Raw genomic sequence first — 19,293 nt, forward strand, 5'->3', positions numbered from 1 at the left:
GTCTTATTTTTTTCTTTTTAATTGTCATAATAATAATTATTATTATTCATAATAATAATAATAAAACTTTATTTGTATAGCACCTTTCATGACATGAAATGCAGCTCTCAAAGTGCTTTACAGAGCAATGGAGAAAAAAAGAAAAGCAAGGCAACGACATTGAAAAACAAGCAGTAATGCAATACAGTGAGGACATGAATAACAAAAAATAAAAGATCAATTAAAAGCAAAGTTGTAGAAGTGGGTCTTGAGCTGTGCTTTAAAAATGTCTACAGAGGCTGAACAATTGAGTTCAGCCTCTAATTATTATATATTTTATTTTGTAATAGTTTTGTACTTGCTTTGGGCCTGTCTGTGCATGGGCAGGGCATCAGTATTATATTCATAGACTGGATAATGTGAATTTAATTGTTTTTTGAGTGGTGCAACCACTATAGACCGATTCCGTACCGGTTTCATGGTCGCAGCCTACGTATTTCCTGTAGGCGGACTCGACGTAGCTGCGGGGGTAAAACCCTCACCAGGCGCACCTCTTCCACTACAGTGAACGGCAGAGTGACTGATGTTAGTTTGCCTCAAACTTTACTCCTTTACCTGCTTTTTTACTAACACTAACATTACAAAGATGCACAGAACATCGAGATGAACCTGTGTAGTTTATGGCTGCTCCAACAGTAGTGGCAACATAACAAATAAAATAAAAACGGAATGTCTAATATCCACCGCGTTGGCGGGGACCAGAGCCATTGAGCAATGGTTGAGACAAAGCAGTGAAAGATACATAACGCCAGTCTTACCCAATACCAAATATTTCTGTTTTATTAACACAAGGCTGCTGTACTTTATACCTCATACTTTAAATGCTTAGTATGAGGTATAAAATACAGCAGCCTTGTGTTCATAAAACAGAAAGATTGGGTATTGGGTAAGACTGAAATTATGTATCTTGCAGGATTCTTCACTGCTTTGTCTCAACCATTACTCAATGGCTCTGGTCTCAGCCATCGCGGTGGATATTAGACATTCCGTTTTATTTATTTGTTATGTTGCCACTACTGTTGGAGCAGCCATAAACTACACAGGTTCATCTCGATGTTCTGGGCATCTTTGTAATGTTAGTGTTAGTAAAAAAGCAGGTAAAGGAGTAAAGTTTGAGGCAAACTAACATCAGTCACTCTGCCGTTCACTGTAGTGGAAGAGGTGCGTCTGGTGAGGGTTTTACTCCCGCAGCTATGTCGAGTCCGCCTACAGGAAATACGTAGGCTGCGACCATGAAACCGGTACGGAATCGGTCTATAGACAGCTATGTGTGTGTCCATGTCCCTGTATCCGAGCACGGAAATAGCATAATTATTGTCACCACCAAGTGTCACTGTTTTGCAGCCTAACACAGACAGAGGCCAGGGAGGCCAAGTACAGTAAAGTACTCGACCTGAACAAAAAACAATTTTTTTAGATAAAGAAATAGGTATCGTAAAAAATATGCTATATCGTGAGTATATCGTTATCGTGATAAAATAAATTATATATCGTGATATGAGATTTTGTCATATCGCCCAGCCCTAGTTTGGATGAATGGGCTGTCAAGGCCAGAAAGTCGTTTTTTGCCACTCAGTGGGCGTTCCCGCATAACTTCCAGATACGATGATGTCACGCGCATCCCCTCTATAACAAATGTAGTTATTATGTAGTCTCTTGTTAATACTTTTCATTGATTCGATATACACACTTAGCCACTTTCACTGTAAGAAAATTCTAAAATAGCAAACAATAACAGATCTACAAGCTCACAACAGCACAATGCAAAGCGCTGTGAGCTTGTAGATCAGCTTATTTATTGCTACTTTTGTGTGACACTATAGTATGACGAAGAAGGGAATTGCTTGAAATAAAACAAGAAATGATCACATAGTGATATTTGTCAGGTGAAAGAAGCGCTGCCTCCGTATTAGTATAATTATTAATATTTTAGCAACGTGTATGTTTGTGCGGCACAACCTCGCGCCTCGCGGCAGTTCTTTGCGCTGTCCCCCCCCCCCCCCCCCCCCCCCCGCATATTAGTCAGATTTATTATTTTAGTAACTTATGTTTGTGTGTCACAGCCTCGCGTTAATGGCTTAACCCCTTTTGGGGTTAGCATTATGCTATGCTTTAGCTATTGAAAAATAGCAGATCTACAAGCTCATAGCGCACCACCGAGTGGCGCGCTTCGAGCTTGTAGGTCTGCTACTTTTGGAAAATCGAAGAACCACTGACATAGAAACATAGCTTTTTCAGAAAGCTTGTCAGGATGTAGAAGACATTTTTAGAATCTGATCTCAGGTCAGAATGGCTTAATGCACGTCGGGCCCGCATTTTCAAACTGTCCACTCGTGGCGACGGACCCGACTGTATAAAATATGTTGTGAGTGATTCTTGCAGCGCGCTGCGTCTGACTGACCGGATAGCTGCAGTAGGAAGCATTGTCTCCGCCTGTAGCAGGAGGAGTGCTTGCTGTCCCATCCCATTGCCCAGAGGTGCGTGCAGTGCGCATGGATGCAAAGTCAGACGAGGCAGCCAATCAGGCTAGGCCGTCGGTATAACTAGGGGCTAGAACAGGTCGTCTATAGTTTTCATGTGCTTTCATTATTATAGTCAGGTGACAAAAACACACTTGTGTTGAAGTGAGGGGCGCTCTTGTGATCATACAGATTCCGTTCAGCCATCGTCGTGTGGTACACGCAAACACAAATGAGCCAATCAAATCGTCACAGATGTGGGGCACGCAAACGCACAACGCTGGGCATAGGAGGGGCCCCTCAAAAAAACATAAAAAGTATGAAGTGAGGGACTCCCACTGTATTTTTGTCGGCCACGTGAGTCTCACGTCGTGAATGTTTGTTTAATTAAAGATGATTACACATTTTTCAAAAAAAGTGTACAGAAATATAAAACTAGAATTGTACTCTGTCGAGCTGCCAACTTGCGCTTTGCACACAAGTTGGCCATGAATGGCCTACTTGTGCACGAGCAGAGCGCGTAACCTACTTCTGACTCCTGTCAACCTACTGTCATATCTCAATCGGCCACGTATGTCTGTGTTGTCCCTCGGCCAATCGAGGACCACCGTTCTTACACGAACATACATACAAACATACATACATACACACACACACACACACACACACACACACACACACACTGTACATATCCAGCCGATCACCCACTCAATGACCAGACGTACCTTAGTTACGTCATCAGCCGATCCCTGATTGGTCGAGCGACGCCACCGACATACGCAGCCGATTACAGTACTTTGGCCACACCCACCAGTTCATTAAGTATACCTGGTTTTCCCCTTAGCGCCACCAACCTGAACTCGAGCCTCACCAACAGCGAGGATTTTATGATGTCACTAAAGTGGTGTATTTTGATTGGGCCTTTTGACTCAATGGCTTTCAGCTTTCAGGAAGAAACCGAAAATACATAGGGAAGACATAATTGAATGTTAGAACCACACCTGGGAGACTATTAGACTAATTGAATGTTAGCGCCACACCTGGGGGTCTATTAGACTCATTGAATGTTAGAACCACACCTGGGGCTCTATTAGACTAATTGAATGTTAGAACCACACCTGGGGGTCTATTATACTAATTGAATGTTAGAACCACACCTGGGGGGTCTATTAGACTAGCGTAATGTTAGGTAAAAAAATTCATGACATCTTTAACTGCTGACCTAAACACAAATTAAAAGTCCCTGCACACAGGGTGCATTTTTCGGATTTGTAGCTGCGTTTCTCCATCGGTTTTCCGGAAAACGCGTCCAGTGTGCAACCACCTTAACTCTTTTTTTCCCCAAGTCCGTATACGTACCCCAACGTATACTCCGTCTATATAACGGTTTAGTCCTACGGAAGCTTTTAACGTTGGTCCGGTTCCTATAGCAACGCCCCACCGTTACAACTATGGGATTGAGAATATATTCACAGTGCAAAGCAGTTGAAAGGATCCATCCATAAATCGGATTCTTGGATCTCTGTCCTCGTGGATTTTCTGCCATCCACATTTCTGATTTAATTTGTGCCCTTTGTACCGTGACGCTGCCGCCATGTAAAAGCTTCTGACCAAAGGTAAAGAGTGTGTGCGTGTTCTAATGATACTATATAGAGTGTGTGTAGCGAGAGTTTGTTGGGGGGGGGCGGGCAAACTCCGACTTTTTAACTTTTTACTGAACGCGTATGCTGGCACTGGGAACTGGGGTTTATGCTAACAGCTATCGGTAGAGATGGAGTTAAAGGTCCACAGACTTGGCCGCCCTTAAATTTTCGTTAGGTGCTCTAAACACACATTTATAAGCCCATAGATTTGGCTGCCATATGACGTCATTTTCAAAAGCCATGCGACACAAGTTGAACTAGAAATGTGCCTTACATACATACATACATGTACATACATACATAGATACCCAGCCGATCGCAGTACTTTTGCTCGCTCTGCTTGCGCAAGTAAATGTGGAGATGCCATACAGTATAGGCCAGTTATTAACATACTGTAAAGTAGTAACTTCTGAACTATTCATCATAGAAGTATGATGCTGCGTTCATACTGGCAGCTATACAAAAGATACAACAGATGCAAAGCTACACGGCAACAAAGCATATCTGACACCGAGTGGCTGTTGAAGTGTCGATCAACACGCTCTTTGATCTCAAGCATGCGTTTGATGAGCAAGAGAAACATAAATGGAGAGCCTGGGGTTTAAACGTAACATGAAACTGGCTGACGGGAATAATTAATTCCCCCACATTGCTAGCAAGAATCGTGTGAAGGGAGAAGAGACGCTTGCTACATACGTCGTTTTATAGTTTCAGTTGAAGCCAGCTCAACATCGAACTTTGTAGCAGCTACAAACGCCGGGGCGTCGCTTTGTAGACCTTCATAGATGCACCTTTTGGTCATTGTTCTTGTATGAATTTAGGCTTTGTTTCCTGATGTAATGTAGTCCACCGTCTTGCCCGTTTGGTTTTGCGTGGGGACTTGCACAATTTGCATCATTGCTAAATCCGGTGCATGTACATTATACATATAATTAATGTCCATTAATATGCCAATGTCCCGTCTAAAACAAATAAAGCACAGTATGTCGCTGACTTCCATTGAAATGTAATGGTAGTCCGTACAGTGGCCTTGTATCTTCATGTCGACATTCATTTTCAAAAGAAGAACAATGAATGAATAGTGGCCTGTAGCTTTGTATGTGCTTCAGCTACAGGCTTCTATTGCTTCCAGTGGAAGCCTGTAGCTTATGAGCCCCGTTGCATTTGAAAGGAAGGACCTGGATAAATGGAAATACTGCAGTGTGCTGCTGTGCGTCACATTGTGAAACTAGTTTTCGTGGCCTATAGACAAATGCACGGAGGGGTGCCCTGGGCGCAGCCATAGCTGAGGTGTCGCATTAAGCACATTGAGTGCCTACACCTGGCCTACAGGGCAAGGCTCCGTGGATCCGTCTATACTTCCAGCATTAAATTAGTGTGGCTCCTAGTTCAACATGGCAGCCAATCAGGCTAGGCCGTCAGTATGACTAGGGGCTAGAACAGGTCGTCTATAGTTTTCATGCGCTTTCATTATTATAGTCAGGTGGTTTCACCTGACAAAAACACACTTGTGTTGAAGTGAGGGGTGCTCTTGTGATCATACAGATTCCGTTCAGCCAATCAAATCATCGTCGTGTGGTACACGCAAACACAAATGAGCCAATCAAATCATCACAGATGTGGGGCACGCAAACGCACAACGCTGGGCATAGGAGGGGCCTAGTGCCCCTCAAACAAACATAAAAAGTATGAAGTGAGGGAGGTTTGTTTAAAGATAGAGTGCCGTGATTTTCTTTCCCTCCTAAAATATGATCATCGGGTACTATGATTACACATTTTTCAAAAAGTGTACAGAAATATAAAACTAGAAATGCACTCTGTCGATCTGCCAACTTGCGCTTTGCACACAAGTTGGCCATGAATGGCCTACTTGTGCACGAGCAGAGCGAGTAACCTATTGCTGACTCCTGTCAACGTACTGTCATATCTCAATCGGCCACGTATGTCGGTGTTGTCCCTCGGCCAATCGGGGACCACTGTTCTTACACGAACATACATACATGCATGCATGCATACATACATACCCAGCCGATTGCAGTACTTTTGCTCGCTCTGCTTGCGCAAGTAAATGTGGAGATGCCATACAGTATAGGCCAGTTATTAACACACTGTAAAGTAGTAACTTCTGAACTATTCATCATAGAAGTATGATGCTGCGTTCATACTGGCAGCTATACAAAAGATACAACAGATGCAAAGCTACACGGCAACAAAGCATATCTGACACAAGAGTGGCTGTTGAAGTGTCGATCAACACGCTCTTTGATGTCAAGCATGCGTTTTATGAGCAAGAGAAACATAAATGGAGAGCCTGGGGTTTAAACGTAACATGAAACTGGCTGACAGGAATAATTAATTCCCCCACATTGCTAGCAAGAATCGTGTGAAGGGAGAAGAGACGCTTGCTACATACATCGTTTTATAGTTTCAGTCGAAGCCAGCTCAACATTGATTGTAACTTTGTAGCAGCTACAAACGCGTCGCTTTGTAGACCTTCATAGATGCACCTTTTGGTCATTGTTGTCTCCACCAGGCCGAAGGCATGTGGGGAGAGTATGTTTTGCACTTCGTCCGTCCGTGTGTCCGTCTGTCCGTGTGTGTGTCCGTCCGTCCGTGTGTGTGTCCGTCCGTGTGTCCGTGAACAGCTAATCTCGGCCACCGTTAACCCGGTCGATGCCAAATTTTGCACACACACTCCCTGGATGCCAACGATGAACCTCTGCCCCAAACTTTCCAGAACGGCCTGTTATAGCGCCACCAGGAGGCCGCTTTGTGCAAAACAAGTTTTTTCACAGTACACCTACAGATTTTGTCCAAACATCACGCAAATTAGTACACAGTCTCTCTAGAGCCATTCAACGAAACGGGTCTTTCAGATTTCTCAGACTCCATCCTGATTGGTTAAGATTGGCTTCCAAAGTTCACAGGAGTGCTCAGTTTCAAACAAAATGCTGCAAATCATGAACACATCGCGTGATTTCCGTGAAATTGTGCACGCACATTCCCACTAGGCCGAGGACGAAATGCCACATGAACAATTTCAACTAAGCCTCAAGGTGGCGCTATAACTGGCCCAAAAGTGTTTTTACCTCTAACTGCACGGATCTGTGGATAACCTGGTGGAGACCTGTGCCCAGAAGGGCACTTTTTTTCTTGTATGAATTTAGGCTTTGTTTCCTGATGTAATGTAGTCCACCGTCTGACCGTTTGATTTTCCGTGGGGACTCTTTGCTAAATCCGGTGCATGTACATTACGGTATACATATAATTAATGTCCATTAATATGCAATGTCCCGTCTAAAACAAATACAGTACAGTATGTCGTTGACTTCCATTGAAATGTAATGGTAGTCCGTACAGTGGCCTTGTATCTTCATGTCGCCATTCATTTTCAAAAGAAGAACAATTAATGAATGGTAGCCTGTAGCTTTGTATGTGCTTCAGCTACAGGCTTCTATTGCTTTCAGTGGAAGCCTGTAGCTTATGAGCCCCGTTGCATTTGAAAGGAAGGACCTGGATAAATGGAAAGACTGCAGTGTGCTGCTGTGCGTCACATTGTGAAACTAATTTCCGTGGCCTATAGACAAATGCACGGAGGGGTGCCCTGGGCATTTGGAAACCACTGCTCTTATTAAAGGATTTGTATTTTTTTTGAGGGGCGCTAGCCCCTCCCAATGCGTGGCTTTTGATTATGGCATATGACAGCCAAGTCTATGGACTTTTAATGTTTGTTTAGGGCATTAAATGACAATGTGAGACATCATGTGGCCAATATAAATTCAGGTTGGGGAGTTACTTATATATAGTGTTTAATTGGTTGACATGCGATGGCTCTGCCAGTTCTGGAACTTGTTGTACGCGGCCTGCATCATCTCCTCCAGATGTCCCGTGAGGTCAACACCCACGCGCTGCCGCTGGACCTTGGCCTGGAACGGACACAGCTTGGTGTCCCGGAACCTTTCCAGGTTGGACCTCATCTTCACCACCTTCTGCTCCAGGAAGGGCGTGTTGACGGGGAAGCACGACCAGAAGTGTCTCAGCAGCTCCGCGGCGGCCGCGTACAGATGCCTCAGCTCCTCCCGCAGCTCGCCCGTCACCTTCTGGTCGGTGGTGGTGGCGGCTTGCCACGCCCCCGCCGGCGCCAGGACGCCCCCCAGAGACAGAGCCACGACGGCGGACGCGGCCGCACTGCTGGACAAGGCCCGCGTGAGGTCGGGCTTGTAGCGGCTCATCTCGCGCTGGACACGGCGGAGGGAGCTTTTGACGTCCTGACCGCTACTACTAGCGCACCGTTGCGACGGGAGAGGCACGGGGCCGTACGAGTACCCGTCAGATTTCTTGAGGTTTAACGCGACCGTTTTCGTCTGGCTCTCCTTCCGCTGGTCCTCGTACGCTATGGCTTCTTGTAATCTCGCCTTCTTGACGGAAGACTGGGCAAAGTCCGATTCCCCCGAGTGCCCGTCCGTGCGGCAGCTCGCGCCGCTCGACTGGTGGCTCGGACCGTCCCGTTCCTGCGAGCCCGCGGCCATCACCATGGCACTGAGATGGTTGAAGCGCTTCACGATGGCAGAGCTGCCGCTCGCTTTCGCCGTCTTGACGGAGCGCGGAGCGGCGGTCCCGTAGCCCTCGTCCCACGTCTTGTCCTCCAACGAAAGGAGGTCAACCAGGGGATTCCTGACCCTTCGAAGCGCCATCGACGTCAGACCTTTCTCGTCCTGCTTGACACACTCCGAGAAGATGTCCTGCGATGTCCCGGCGTTGGTGCGATCTCTGTGAAAATACTGAGACTGGAAGAAGCTCGTCCAGAAGACCTTCTCGGTCATGTTGTGGGGCACGTTTTCGCCGTACTTCTCTCTCACCGCGGGGTACGTCCTGAAGACGGACTCGATGATGTCCGCCGTGAGGTTGTACCTCAATCCGTTGCATCCGTCGGCCTGAGGCCGGATGTCTGCCAGAAACGCTCCGGATAAACCGATCTCCTGCTTGTCGTCGGACGGCGAGCGCTCCGCGGCGTTGTTCTTGCTCAGCCGATTGGCCCAGAAATCCTCCGCGCCGATCACTTGGCTCACCACCAGGTCTTTGTACAGTTGGAAAAGCGCCGGGTCCTCCTTCAACATTCTGTTCTTCTCCTCTAGTTCCTTGTTGGCCGTCTTCTTGAACTTGGGCAGGAGTTGCTGCAGGAGTTCTTTGGTGGCGTCGCGGTCTCTCAGGGCACTGCTCTCGCTGGAGAAGTGGAACGTGGTGTTCTCGCCGGTGTGGAGGACCAGTTGCAGCTGAACCCTGGCTTTGCCGTCCGGGCTGATTTTCTGACAATAGATATCCGCATACGAGTGGCTGAGTGTCTGGTGGCCGCCTTTGCCCTCCGGGCCCCAGGCGATGCTTTCAGCCATCAGGTAAAGTGTTCCGTCCTGTTTTCTGTGGCAAACCTTTTTCACCACCAAGTGTTCTCCGCCTGACAGAGACGCCATGACTTCACATCAGATTCAGTTGATGATCCTCTTGTTTACAACAAAACCATGATAACATGAAACACAGATTTCATGGGCCTCATTGTCATGTACACCTCAGCTGTTGTGCGTGTGTGTCTGCAGGCTACTCGTGCAAACCACTACACTGCTCAGCACCAAATGCCATGTAAGCAAATCTCCGAAGAGGCTTTTCATTTATAATCTCACGTCCACCATCCTGCAGATCCACAAATCGGTCTTTTTTTCCAAATTTGGAGCTGTGTGGAACTCCATATTTGGCAGGTCAACATATTGATGACATCACTCCGTTGTTGAACAAAGCCTTAACTAAAGGCACCAAATGCACACGTTTATCCTGGTTACCGCATAGCAACGGGAGTCCAGATGGAGAAACGGAGACGGACAGACAAGACTCAAAGATGAGAAAGCTGTTTATCTTCATGGCTGCTTCTCCTTGGACAGTGTGTTTGTCTCTGGGTAGCTCAGACGGTATAGCTCTAGCCATTCGACCAGCAGGCAACGGGTTCCATTGTGGGCACCGCCAACTCTGTGTATGAACCAGCCGGGCTCTGTATACCTGATCACCCCTATATCTGCATATATGAATATGGCCTGTTCTGACATCACAACACGGGCACCGCTCTAGTGAGTACAAATCACACCTGTGTGAACAGAGTGGTGCAACTCCCCTCCCCCCCTCCTCTCTCTCTCTCTCTCTGTTCCTTTTTTGAGTGGTTGCACCACTCTGGAACTACATATTTTGAGATGGGGGTCCGTGGCCCAATACAGATCATTCTGGGGGTCCTTGACATGAAAAAGGTTGAGGACCACTGACATAGAAACATAGGTTTTTGAGAACAATGTTAGGATTTAGAAGCCTTTTTTTTATCGACGTCAGTACAAAATGGGTTAACTTGAGCAATTCTCCTCCGGCACTCTCACCTTGGGATGAACCAGCAGTTCCCCGGGTCACGTGGCCCACATAGGTCAGTTGCGTGACACGGTTTAATGCACGAGTGCAACCCCTGGACACGATGCTAATGTGTCACTCCCAAGCTAACCCCAAGCTAAGTGTCGGCACTGGTATGACCCTTTGGTGTACCCTCCCAATGTCAGGGGCGGACACTAATACCAAGTCCACTGAGCTGATGCTGCCATAAGTGATTTATCGCTCTCGTCTCGTCGGAAGGAGTCTGCGTTGTTATTCCATGTCACCGTCTCTCGCTCTCTCCATGCTGCAGACACAATATAGATACCTTGCGGAAATTAGTGTTGTGCTCACCAGTCCCCAGGATACAAAACAACAGCACATATGCTGTATTCAATGCGAAACAAGATCACACAATACATTGACAATATACTTCACAGCTCCTCTCTTGCGGAGAGGGGATAAAAGAAACAAAAGGCTACACCAGACCACAGTTCCAAGAGGCATCACATTGCATTACATTTTATGCACAGGGCACTGGGATGTCTGTTGCAAACTAACGTCAGTCTCTCACCGGCGGTATAATATGATTAGCACGTTGTGTTCACACCAAGCAAGAAAACAACTAGTTACTGCCTCTGGGCTAAGCAGTTGACCCCGTCCATTTCAAACGGTCCCTGAGGGTGGTGGTTCTTACGGTCAATATGTGCTGCTTTCCGAACTAGTTAAGAATGTCAATCCCACTCACATCCCACTCACATCTCATAGGTACCGTATACTACGCTTAATTTGGCTGAGGCAGAAAAACTAAATCTAACTCGGAATGTGAAAACAATTTTTTTGAGTGTTTCTATATTGCAGTATTGGTACTTTTAATGAGTAAAAAAATTAGCCTAGTACTTTTTCCATCACTGCTAAAAAAAAAACATTAGTGAGTGAGAGGTTCTGCTACAGCAGTGGTTCCCCAAACTTTTTCATGTCCCCCAAATAGACATTTATTGGCCCGCGGACCCCCATTTGAAAAGATATGCCAGGGACCCCCATGAGAGAAGATTTGTACGGCTCTAGCAGAGATTCTCAACCAGTTTAATTTCAAGGACCCCCCCCCCCCCCCCCCCCAGTTTGACATGCATTAGTCTACTGACCCCCATTTAATGGCATTTATATCCCCCAATTTATATTGAAAAATCAATGTTAATTTAACTCTGAGAGTGTACAAATGGAACCAAATTGACCCGTTAGGGTCCATTATGTTCCATTTGTACACTCTCAGAGTTACAGACCCATAAGGGTCCATTTTGTTCTAAACTATCATTTAGCTGGGGACCCCCTGGAACTCCCTCAAGGACCCTTGGGGGTCCCCGGACCCCACTTTGGGAACCACTGTGCTACAATATGTGCTCGGCCATCTGTGTATGTTCTTCTGATTATGTTTACCTGTTCACCAGCTAGGCCATGAGAGCCCAAAGGACAGCTAGGCTGTCCACAGCTTTCCTAATGAAGCTTGTAATGAGTCCTTCAGCCCAGGGGGGTGGGGGTGGGGGTGGGGGTGTGTGTGTGTGTGTGTCTGTGTCTGTGTCTGTGTCTGCCCGTATTGGTTTTATAAGCATGTGTAGGTAATGAGTCCTTAATTACCCCGAGTGAAGTGTCTTGACTGTTCATGCGTGGAGCAGCGCCCGTCCGTCCGAAAGCAAACACTTTGAAAGTTTCACAAAATACACATTGCTCTTTAAACTCTAAACATCAAAAAGACAAAAGTATATACAATTGCCTACACCTTTGCAATACCTAGCGCTACGAGCTTGTAGGTCTGCTATTTTTGAAAAATCGAACGACTGACATAGAAACATAGCTTTTTCAGAAAACTGTCATTTTCAAACAGACATTTTTTTAATCTGATCTCAGGTCAGAATGGGTTAAGTAGCATGTGACGTGTCAAACTAGGGGGTTCATCATTCTGAATCCATTCCAAGCAATAGTTTTGCAAAACACTAAAAACGGCCTTTTTAAGCCCAATGAGTGTTTTTTGTGCAAAACGAATGCTTGGAATGGATTCAGAAAACACCATAGTTTGACACGTCACATGCTACTTAAAGCATAATGAAATTTAGAACATTTTCCCTTTTAATGGTTGTATGGTACCCCAACTTTCAGCAGCTGTCAAAAAATCCCCTGAATAGGAACCAATGTGGGATAATTATGTTAGTAGACACCCTTACAAACACACAAAATTCTTGGTAAGAAATGTATTCCCAGATTGTATTAATATCCCCTGACTATTAACTGACGATGGATTATTTAATTCATTAAATCATAGCGCCCAATCGATTTATAGCAACGGATAACTTTTACAGACGGACCGGAAGTTATACCGGATGTGGCTGGAGCAGCTAAATTTAGCCAAAACACTCTAAAGGCGATCGACAACAACGGGAGGCATGATTAAATCTAACGCGACTAGCGACTGGACAGCGGAGGGCCGTCTAACACAGGATCTGTTCTTAGAATTGGACGGGATGAATTAGATTGTGAGTTATTAACGGTTTAAGATTTTCGGCTACACTTTTTCGATGACGTCCCACTGTTGCGCAACAGGCGCTCCCAGGCCGTGGAGCGATGCGATCGGTTTTCACATCAATACACTTGGTCTTTTGGATAAAACTGTCCTGGGCGCTGGGTGTTACTAATAGAAAGCACGGTGAACTTCGTCCTGGGCGATTGGGGTGTTAACTATGAGTGTACACTTACAGAACAATAAGGGTCCATTTGGTTCCAAACTATCATTTAGCTGGGGACCCCCTGGAACTCCATCAAGGACCCCTGGGGGTCTCCGGACCCCACTTTGGGAGCCACTGGTCTACACATCGCAAAATGAAGGACATGCTTGAATAATATTCAGTCTGACCAGGAGCATTGTTATCACATACCAGAATAGAGTAGGGGGGGGTTCAAAAGCATAGCCATGAATCTCCCACTACAAATTGAACACCCAATATATAGTAGCCATTGTTTCATAATAAAGCGAACACAAACTCGCAGCACTGACATGAATTGATTAACCCATTTAGGCCAGAGGCGTATCTACAATAAGGTAGGTACGCCTGGCCAAAATCCATACACTGAGGACAAAAACAAGACCTGAGAACTATTAGTGGACAGCGGATTGGCCGTTGCGCGTATAAAGCGTGACCCTCAATCATCCATTTGAATGTAAATGCATGCCTTTCAGCCTTTGTATCCTTTCAGCCTATATACCTGACAGGTATATATATTTGAAAACCTTTAGTGCTCCTGACTGTGCGCAGGGGTACGACAATTTACACATCTTGCCAGCCCAAAATGTAGTCCCTGGAAACGCCACTGATTTAGGCCCGACGTCAAAATTAAAAAAATGTCATGACAGTGTTCTGGAATACCTATGTTTCTATATCAGTGGTGCTCAATATTTCATGTCAAGGACCCCAAAAATTATATCTAATAGGCCACCGACCATATGTTGTTCCAGGGACCCTCCAGAAGAAAGGATTTGAGTTAAAAATGTTCGCTCAGAAAGAATATATTCAAAGATTTGTGCCACCATTATTTCTAAAATAGCAGACCGAGTGCCTCGCTATGAGCTTGTAGATCTGCTATTTTCTGCTATCTGCTATTTTCCAACAGCTAAATGCTATAAACACTAAAAGGGGTTCCCGTCTAAAATGGGTTAATGCAGCAGAGCCAAGTCTCGATTTGTGGATAAGCTGTCCACCCCTGTTGTCTGGAGGCCAAAGATATCGGCAGTCTGGGCGCGGGACACTTATTGACAGAAAGCTGAGGCAGCACAGTGGATGCAATTCATTTGCGCCGGAAATTGCCACATTATAAGATATATTATGAAAAAATGCTGGCGATACTGGCATGCAACGTCGACATGTACAGCACAACTAGCACAGCCTATATCAACCCATCATTTCGCAAGGGAAAGTATGTTTTAAGCAAAGTATTCAAATGCAAATCAATCATTACAACCAAACAGAGCGATAGAGTCAGAGTTACCACAACTCCGTTCACTTCATGGGGCCAGTGTCTTCTACATAGACTTCTATTGAATGGGGACAACCGGAAGTTTACAGAATGCATTGGAGTCTATGGGCTCGCGCGAGTACATGAACCGTGTCTCTGCACCCAACTAACCTCTAAGCCAAATACCTCAATTCTAACCTGAATCAATGTTAAAACATAAAACAACCTAGTTGTGACGGAGCACCAGAAAATGGTCCTCAAATTGACAATATCTCACATTCTACATACTATATACTTACTTGACTAACGTGTGTGTACACACACACACACACACACTATAGCCCATCTAGTAGGTGATACATTTACACTTGTTAGCAGGGGTGGACGATGTGAAACCTGACCTCCAAAAAAAAGCTGTGGACAGCAATGTTTTACTTTACTTCCATGCACTCTCTGGATTAATCATGATCCTCAAGGGCTTCATATCTTCATGTTCCACATTATAATGAACGAGGTCTGAACAAAATGAACACGTCACACTTTTATCCGGCTTAGCCTTATCCACTTTTCTGGTCGTGCTGGCTGCCTTAATTCGCCGAGGCTTGCCTCAGCATCGCAAACCAACAAAAAAACGTGAGGATTTGCATCGATCTAGCAAAAATAACCATATCCTGTAAACAAAACTCTTGCAGATCTGCAGAAGTCTTTCATCTAAGGGCCCCCGAGGTTGATCTTTGCCTGTCGGGATTGGGGGGGACACTGGGTTCGGGGTGGATAATGTTTGGATTCAGCTGTGCAGCGGCACATTCTGTATGTCTGTTTCTCTGCTGATTCTATGAGTCCTAGGGGTAGATGGAGATGGTCAGACAAACCAATGGAAAAGATCATCCGTTTGAATTCTGCCCATTCTGAACATGGGCTTGTCATGTGGGTTATTTAACGTCACTTGGGGCGGGGGTCACATCTAACAAATTAGGTCAAGGCATCTCTGATGAAAGAAACCTATTCGGCTGGGAAAATGTGAATGTTTTAGCGTTTTGCAAAGAAAGAACTAGAGCTCCGATGGCAAAAAGAGTGGACAGGAGCGCACACAGCATTATAGCGCTGTGCAGTCGTCTAAGCTTGGAGATTCAAGGCGCGGTCGTCCGTCGAAAACGGACGACAAACTCTAGGAGAATGGACGGTATTGTTCTAACCAGGACGAGACTGGGGGCATTATGTTCTAACTCGGTGGTTTTCAAACATTTTACTTTCAAGGACACCCCAGATTGGTGTGCATTAACCCCTTTTGACCTGAGATCAGATTCTAAAAATGTCTTCTACATCCTGACAGTTTTCTGAAAAAGCTATGTTTCTATGTCAGTGGTTCTTCAATTTAAAAAAAATAGCAGACCTACAAGCTCGTGGCGCACTATGAGCTTGTAGATCTGCTATTTTTCAATAGCTAAGGCATAACATAATGCTAACACCAAAAGGGGTTCCCACCCAAAATGGGTTAAGACCCCCCGAGTCAGAGAGAGTGTGTGCACAAATGGAACCGAATGGACGAATACGATTCCATCTGGTTCCATGTGTGCACTCTCTTGGTTACAGACTTTTGCAAGAGTCTATTTGGTTCCTGACAATCAATCATTTAAACGGGGGACCCGCCCATGGACCGCACGTTGAGAACCAGTGGTCTAATCAGTTTTGTTTGAATGTCATAGGCAAGCATCTAGGTGAACTGTATCATTGTGGAAATCTGGAGACAGTGCAACATGGTATGTTTCTCGTGTAATACAAATAAGAGACATCATTTATTCAGGGGGATTTTCCTTATGGATTTCTCTTTCAAGTCTATATTGTTACATCCGAGAGGAATTTAACAACATATTGGAACTGTACTAATGGTCTATATTTAAAAAATGCAAGATAAAACTAAACCGTTTGCCCGTCTCCACAGGCAACGGTCGTAGTCTTCTCGTGGGAAATTCAAAGAAAGCAACAAAAAGGAAGGCGGGTCTCGTTTCACGATATTTAACCTTCATTTTATAACGGCGTTCTGATCAAGGCTGGAACATCAAGCTTTTTTAGAAGCACTTGTGGTGGACGATGTTGGGGCCCGACTCGTCGTACTCCTCCTTGCTGATCCACATCCACTGGAAGCCCGACAGGGAGCCCATGATGGACCCTCCGATCCACACCGAGTAGGTCCGCTCCTGCGGGGCGATGACCTTGATCTTCATGGAGGGCGGCGCCAGTGCCGTGATCTCCTTCTGCATCCGGTCGACGATGCCCGGGAACATCGTGGAGCCTCCGGAGAGCACCGTGTTGGCGTACAGGTCCTTGCGGATGTCCACGTCGCACTTCATGATGCTGTTGAAGGTGAGCTCGTGGACGCCGCAGCACTCCATGCCGAGCATCTGCGGGTTGAAGAGGGGCTCCGGGCAGCGGAACCGCTCGTGGCCGACGGTGACCACCTGCCCGTCGGGCATCTCGTAGCGCTTGTCCAGCGCAGAGGAGTACCTGGACGTGTCCATCTCCAGGTCGTAGTCCAGCGCGACGTAGGTCAGCTTCTCCTTGATGTCGCGCACGATCTCCCGCTCGGCCGAGGTGTTGTAGACCATGCCGCGCTCCGTCAGGCAGCGGATGAGGTAGTCGGTGAGGTCGCAGCCGGCCAGGTCCAGCCGCTGGATGGCGTGCGGCAGGGCGTAGCCGTCGTAGATGGGCACAGTCTGGGTCACGCCGTCGCCGGAGCTCAGCACGATGCCGGTGGTGCGGCCCGACGCGTACAGCGACAGCACGCCGGGGTTGGCCACGTGCATGCCGAGGGCGTTGAAGGACTCGAACATGATCTGGGCCATCTTCTCGCGGTTGGCCTTGGGGTTCAGCGGGGGCTCCGTGAGCATAATGCAGTAGTCGTCGGGCGTGATCCGGAGCTCGTTGTAGAAGGTGTGGTGCCAGACCTTCTCCATGTCGTCCCAGTTGGTGACGATGCCGTGCTCTATCGGGTACTTGAGCGTCAGGATGCCCCGCTTGCCCTGGGCCTCGTCGCCGATGTAGTTGCTCTGCTGGCGCATCATGCCCACCATCACCTCCTGGTGCCGCGGGCGGCCGATGATGGAGGGGAAGACCGAGCGGGGGGTGTCGTCTCCGACGAACCCGGCCTGGACCGTGCCGGATCCGTTGTCAATAACTATAGCGAGAATGTCATCTTCCATGACTGCACTCTTGTTGCACGTTGGGTTATAATGATAGGGGGGCGTTTCCCTGTTCCTTTTATGCGATCGTTGCCGTGATGTCGCCGTGGTGTGGAAATGACCAAATATGACCTAAAACACTAGAATACCTTGTTTAACACATGGTCTGCATAATGTTTTTTAATATCCATCTATTGTCTGCTACTGACGTATATATACGTTTTATATCGCTTTATATGGATATGAAAATCTACTTTTAGCCCTGATACGGTTGCTAGGCAACGCACATCCATTAAGAGTCCCGTTCAAATTTCAATCTGCTCTCGCCGTTTTCTCTGAAACTACGGCACTGTCCGTGGTGTTGAACAGACAGCAGAGGTTTGGATCAGATTTCAGATTTTTCACGGGGATTGCGATTAAAATATTAACATTTCGGGAGAATGATAAGACATCGTGTGCTAATGCTAACATCGGGCCTTTTCTTCTCCTCTCATTTGCAGAGACGGGAAAAAAAGTGCTTGAGTAGTAACGTTCCCATATCCGGCCCGGCGCAAGCCAACTGCCACCAATGGCCACACGGCGGCAGTCTAAGTGTTCTAAGAAGTCAGTTTTGGAACCTTTTCTCTACTATGCAGTTAATCGCAGCCTCTGCCTTGTGGGAATTGCAGTAGGTCATGTATAGGTCAAGCCGTCTGGCTTTTGAAATCACGTCATATGGCAGCTGCAAGTCTATGGACTTTTAATGTTGAGAGCACTTTAAACAAACATTACCCAGGCACCCCTCACTTCACACGAGTGTGACTCTCTTGACTAATTGTCCATCCCTACTGTGCCATTGAGTTAGTGGACATTGACACACAAGGCCAGCCAGCCAGTCAGGCCGTATTGTAACGGAGGTGTTTGCCAGGATGTTTTGGGCCTATGGGGCGAACGCTGCACAGTAGCTCCTCTGTGTGGGGCTTGACGAGGTGTGTATAGCACCAGGCTCCAGGATGACACACCTTCACACCTCCGTCACATGGGGCCACGCACAGCTCTGTGACACCGGGCTGTCACACAAACCACAGCTGGCACCATATCAGACACCATGCAACGGGGCGGTATGCGTGACCTAATGCAGTGACACTGAGAGCCACACACACACACCTGGGGCCTGTCAAAGGGATGGCTCCATATTCAAATGCTAATCAGAATAAAAATAACGGTTGCACATTTAGCACGCCGACCGCGATAAGCGTATGAATACATCCTTAATTAGCCATGTGTCCAATTGCGAGACATGTATCTATATGTTTCGAGCACTTTTTTATTGATTACTTTCAATCCCCTTTCTACACACCCGGGCCATAGATCAAGCAGCCCCGATTCAGCCCACAACACTCCAGTCGCTTGATAAAAAAAAATGATCCTCTCATGGCGGCGCTCATGCAAGCGTACATACAACTCCAGTCAACAAAATCACGCATAACATTCGAACGGCTTGTCTCCACCTCTCCTCCTGTTTCTCCCTCCTCCCCTCCCCTCCCCTCCTGTTTGTTTCAGGGGAGGGGAAATAGCTAATCTACAACCTTGTAG

The 19,293-nt window shown here is 46.6% G+C and overlaps 3 protein-coding genes across 3 annotated transcripts in view; 1 reads left to right on the top strand and 2 right to left on the bottom strand.

Annotated features, from left to right (window-relative positions):
• The window catches only part of snx7 (sorting nexin 7), a 76,939-nt gene that overhangs the window by 47,483 nt on the left and 10,163 nt on the right, over nucleotides 1–19,293 (top strand). The window lies entirely within an intron of this gene.
• Nucleotides 7,951–9,609, bottom strand: LOC310868120 (general transcription factor IIH subunit 1-like; the record flags this gene model as incomplete). The annotated part of the gene is made up of 1 exon (XM_083778382.1): nucleotides 7,951–9,609. One exon carries the CDS (start codon nucleotides 9,607–9,609, stop codon nucleotides 7,951–7,953), a length of 1,659 nt encoding a protein of 552 aa, XP_083634508.1.
• LOC310868251 (actin, cytoplasmic 1-like) lies at nucleotides 16,609–17,739 on the bottom strand (the record flags this gene model as incomplete). The annotated part of the gene is made up of 1 exon (XM_083778596.1): nucleotides 16,609–17,739. The coding sequence occupies one exon, from the start codon at nucleotides 17,737–17,739 to the stop codon at nucleotides 16,609–16,611; it is 1,131 nt and encodes a 376-aa protein (XP_083634722.1).

This window comes from Protomyctophum parallelum (assembly GCF_964188405.1).
Source record: "Protomyctophum parallelum genome assembly, chromosome: 12".
Taxonomy (NCBI): Eukaryota; Metazoa; Chordata; class Actinopteri; order Myctophiformes; family Myctophidae; genus Protomyctophum; species Protomyctophum parallelum.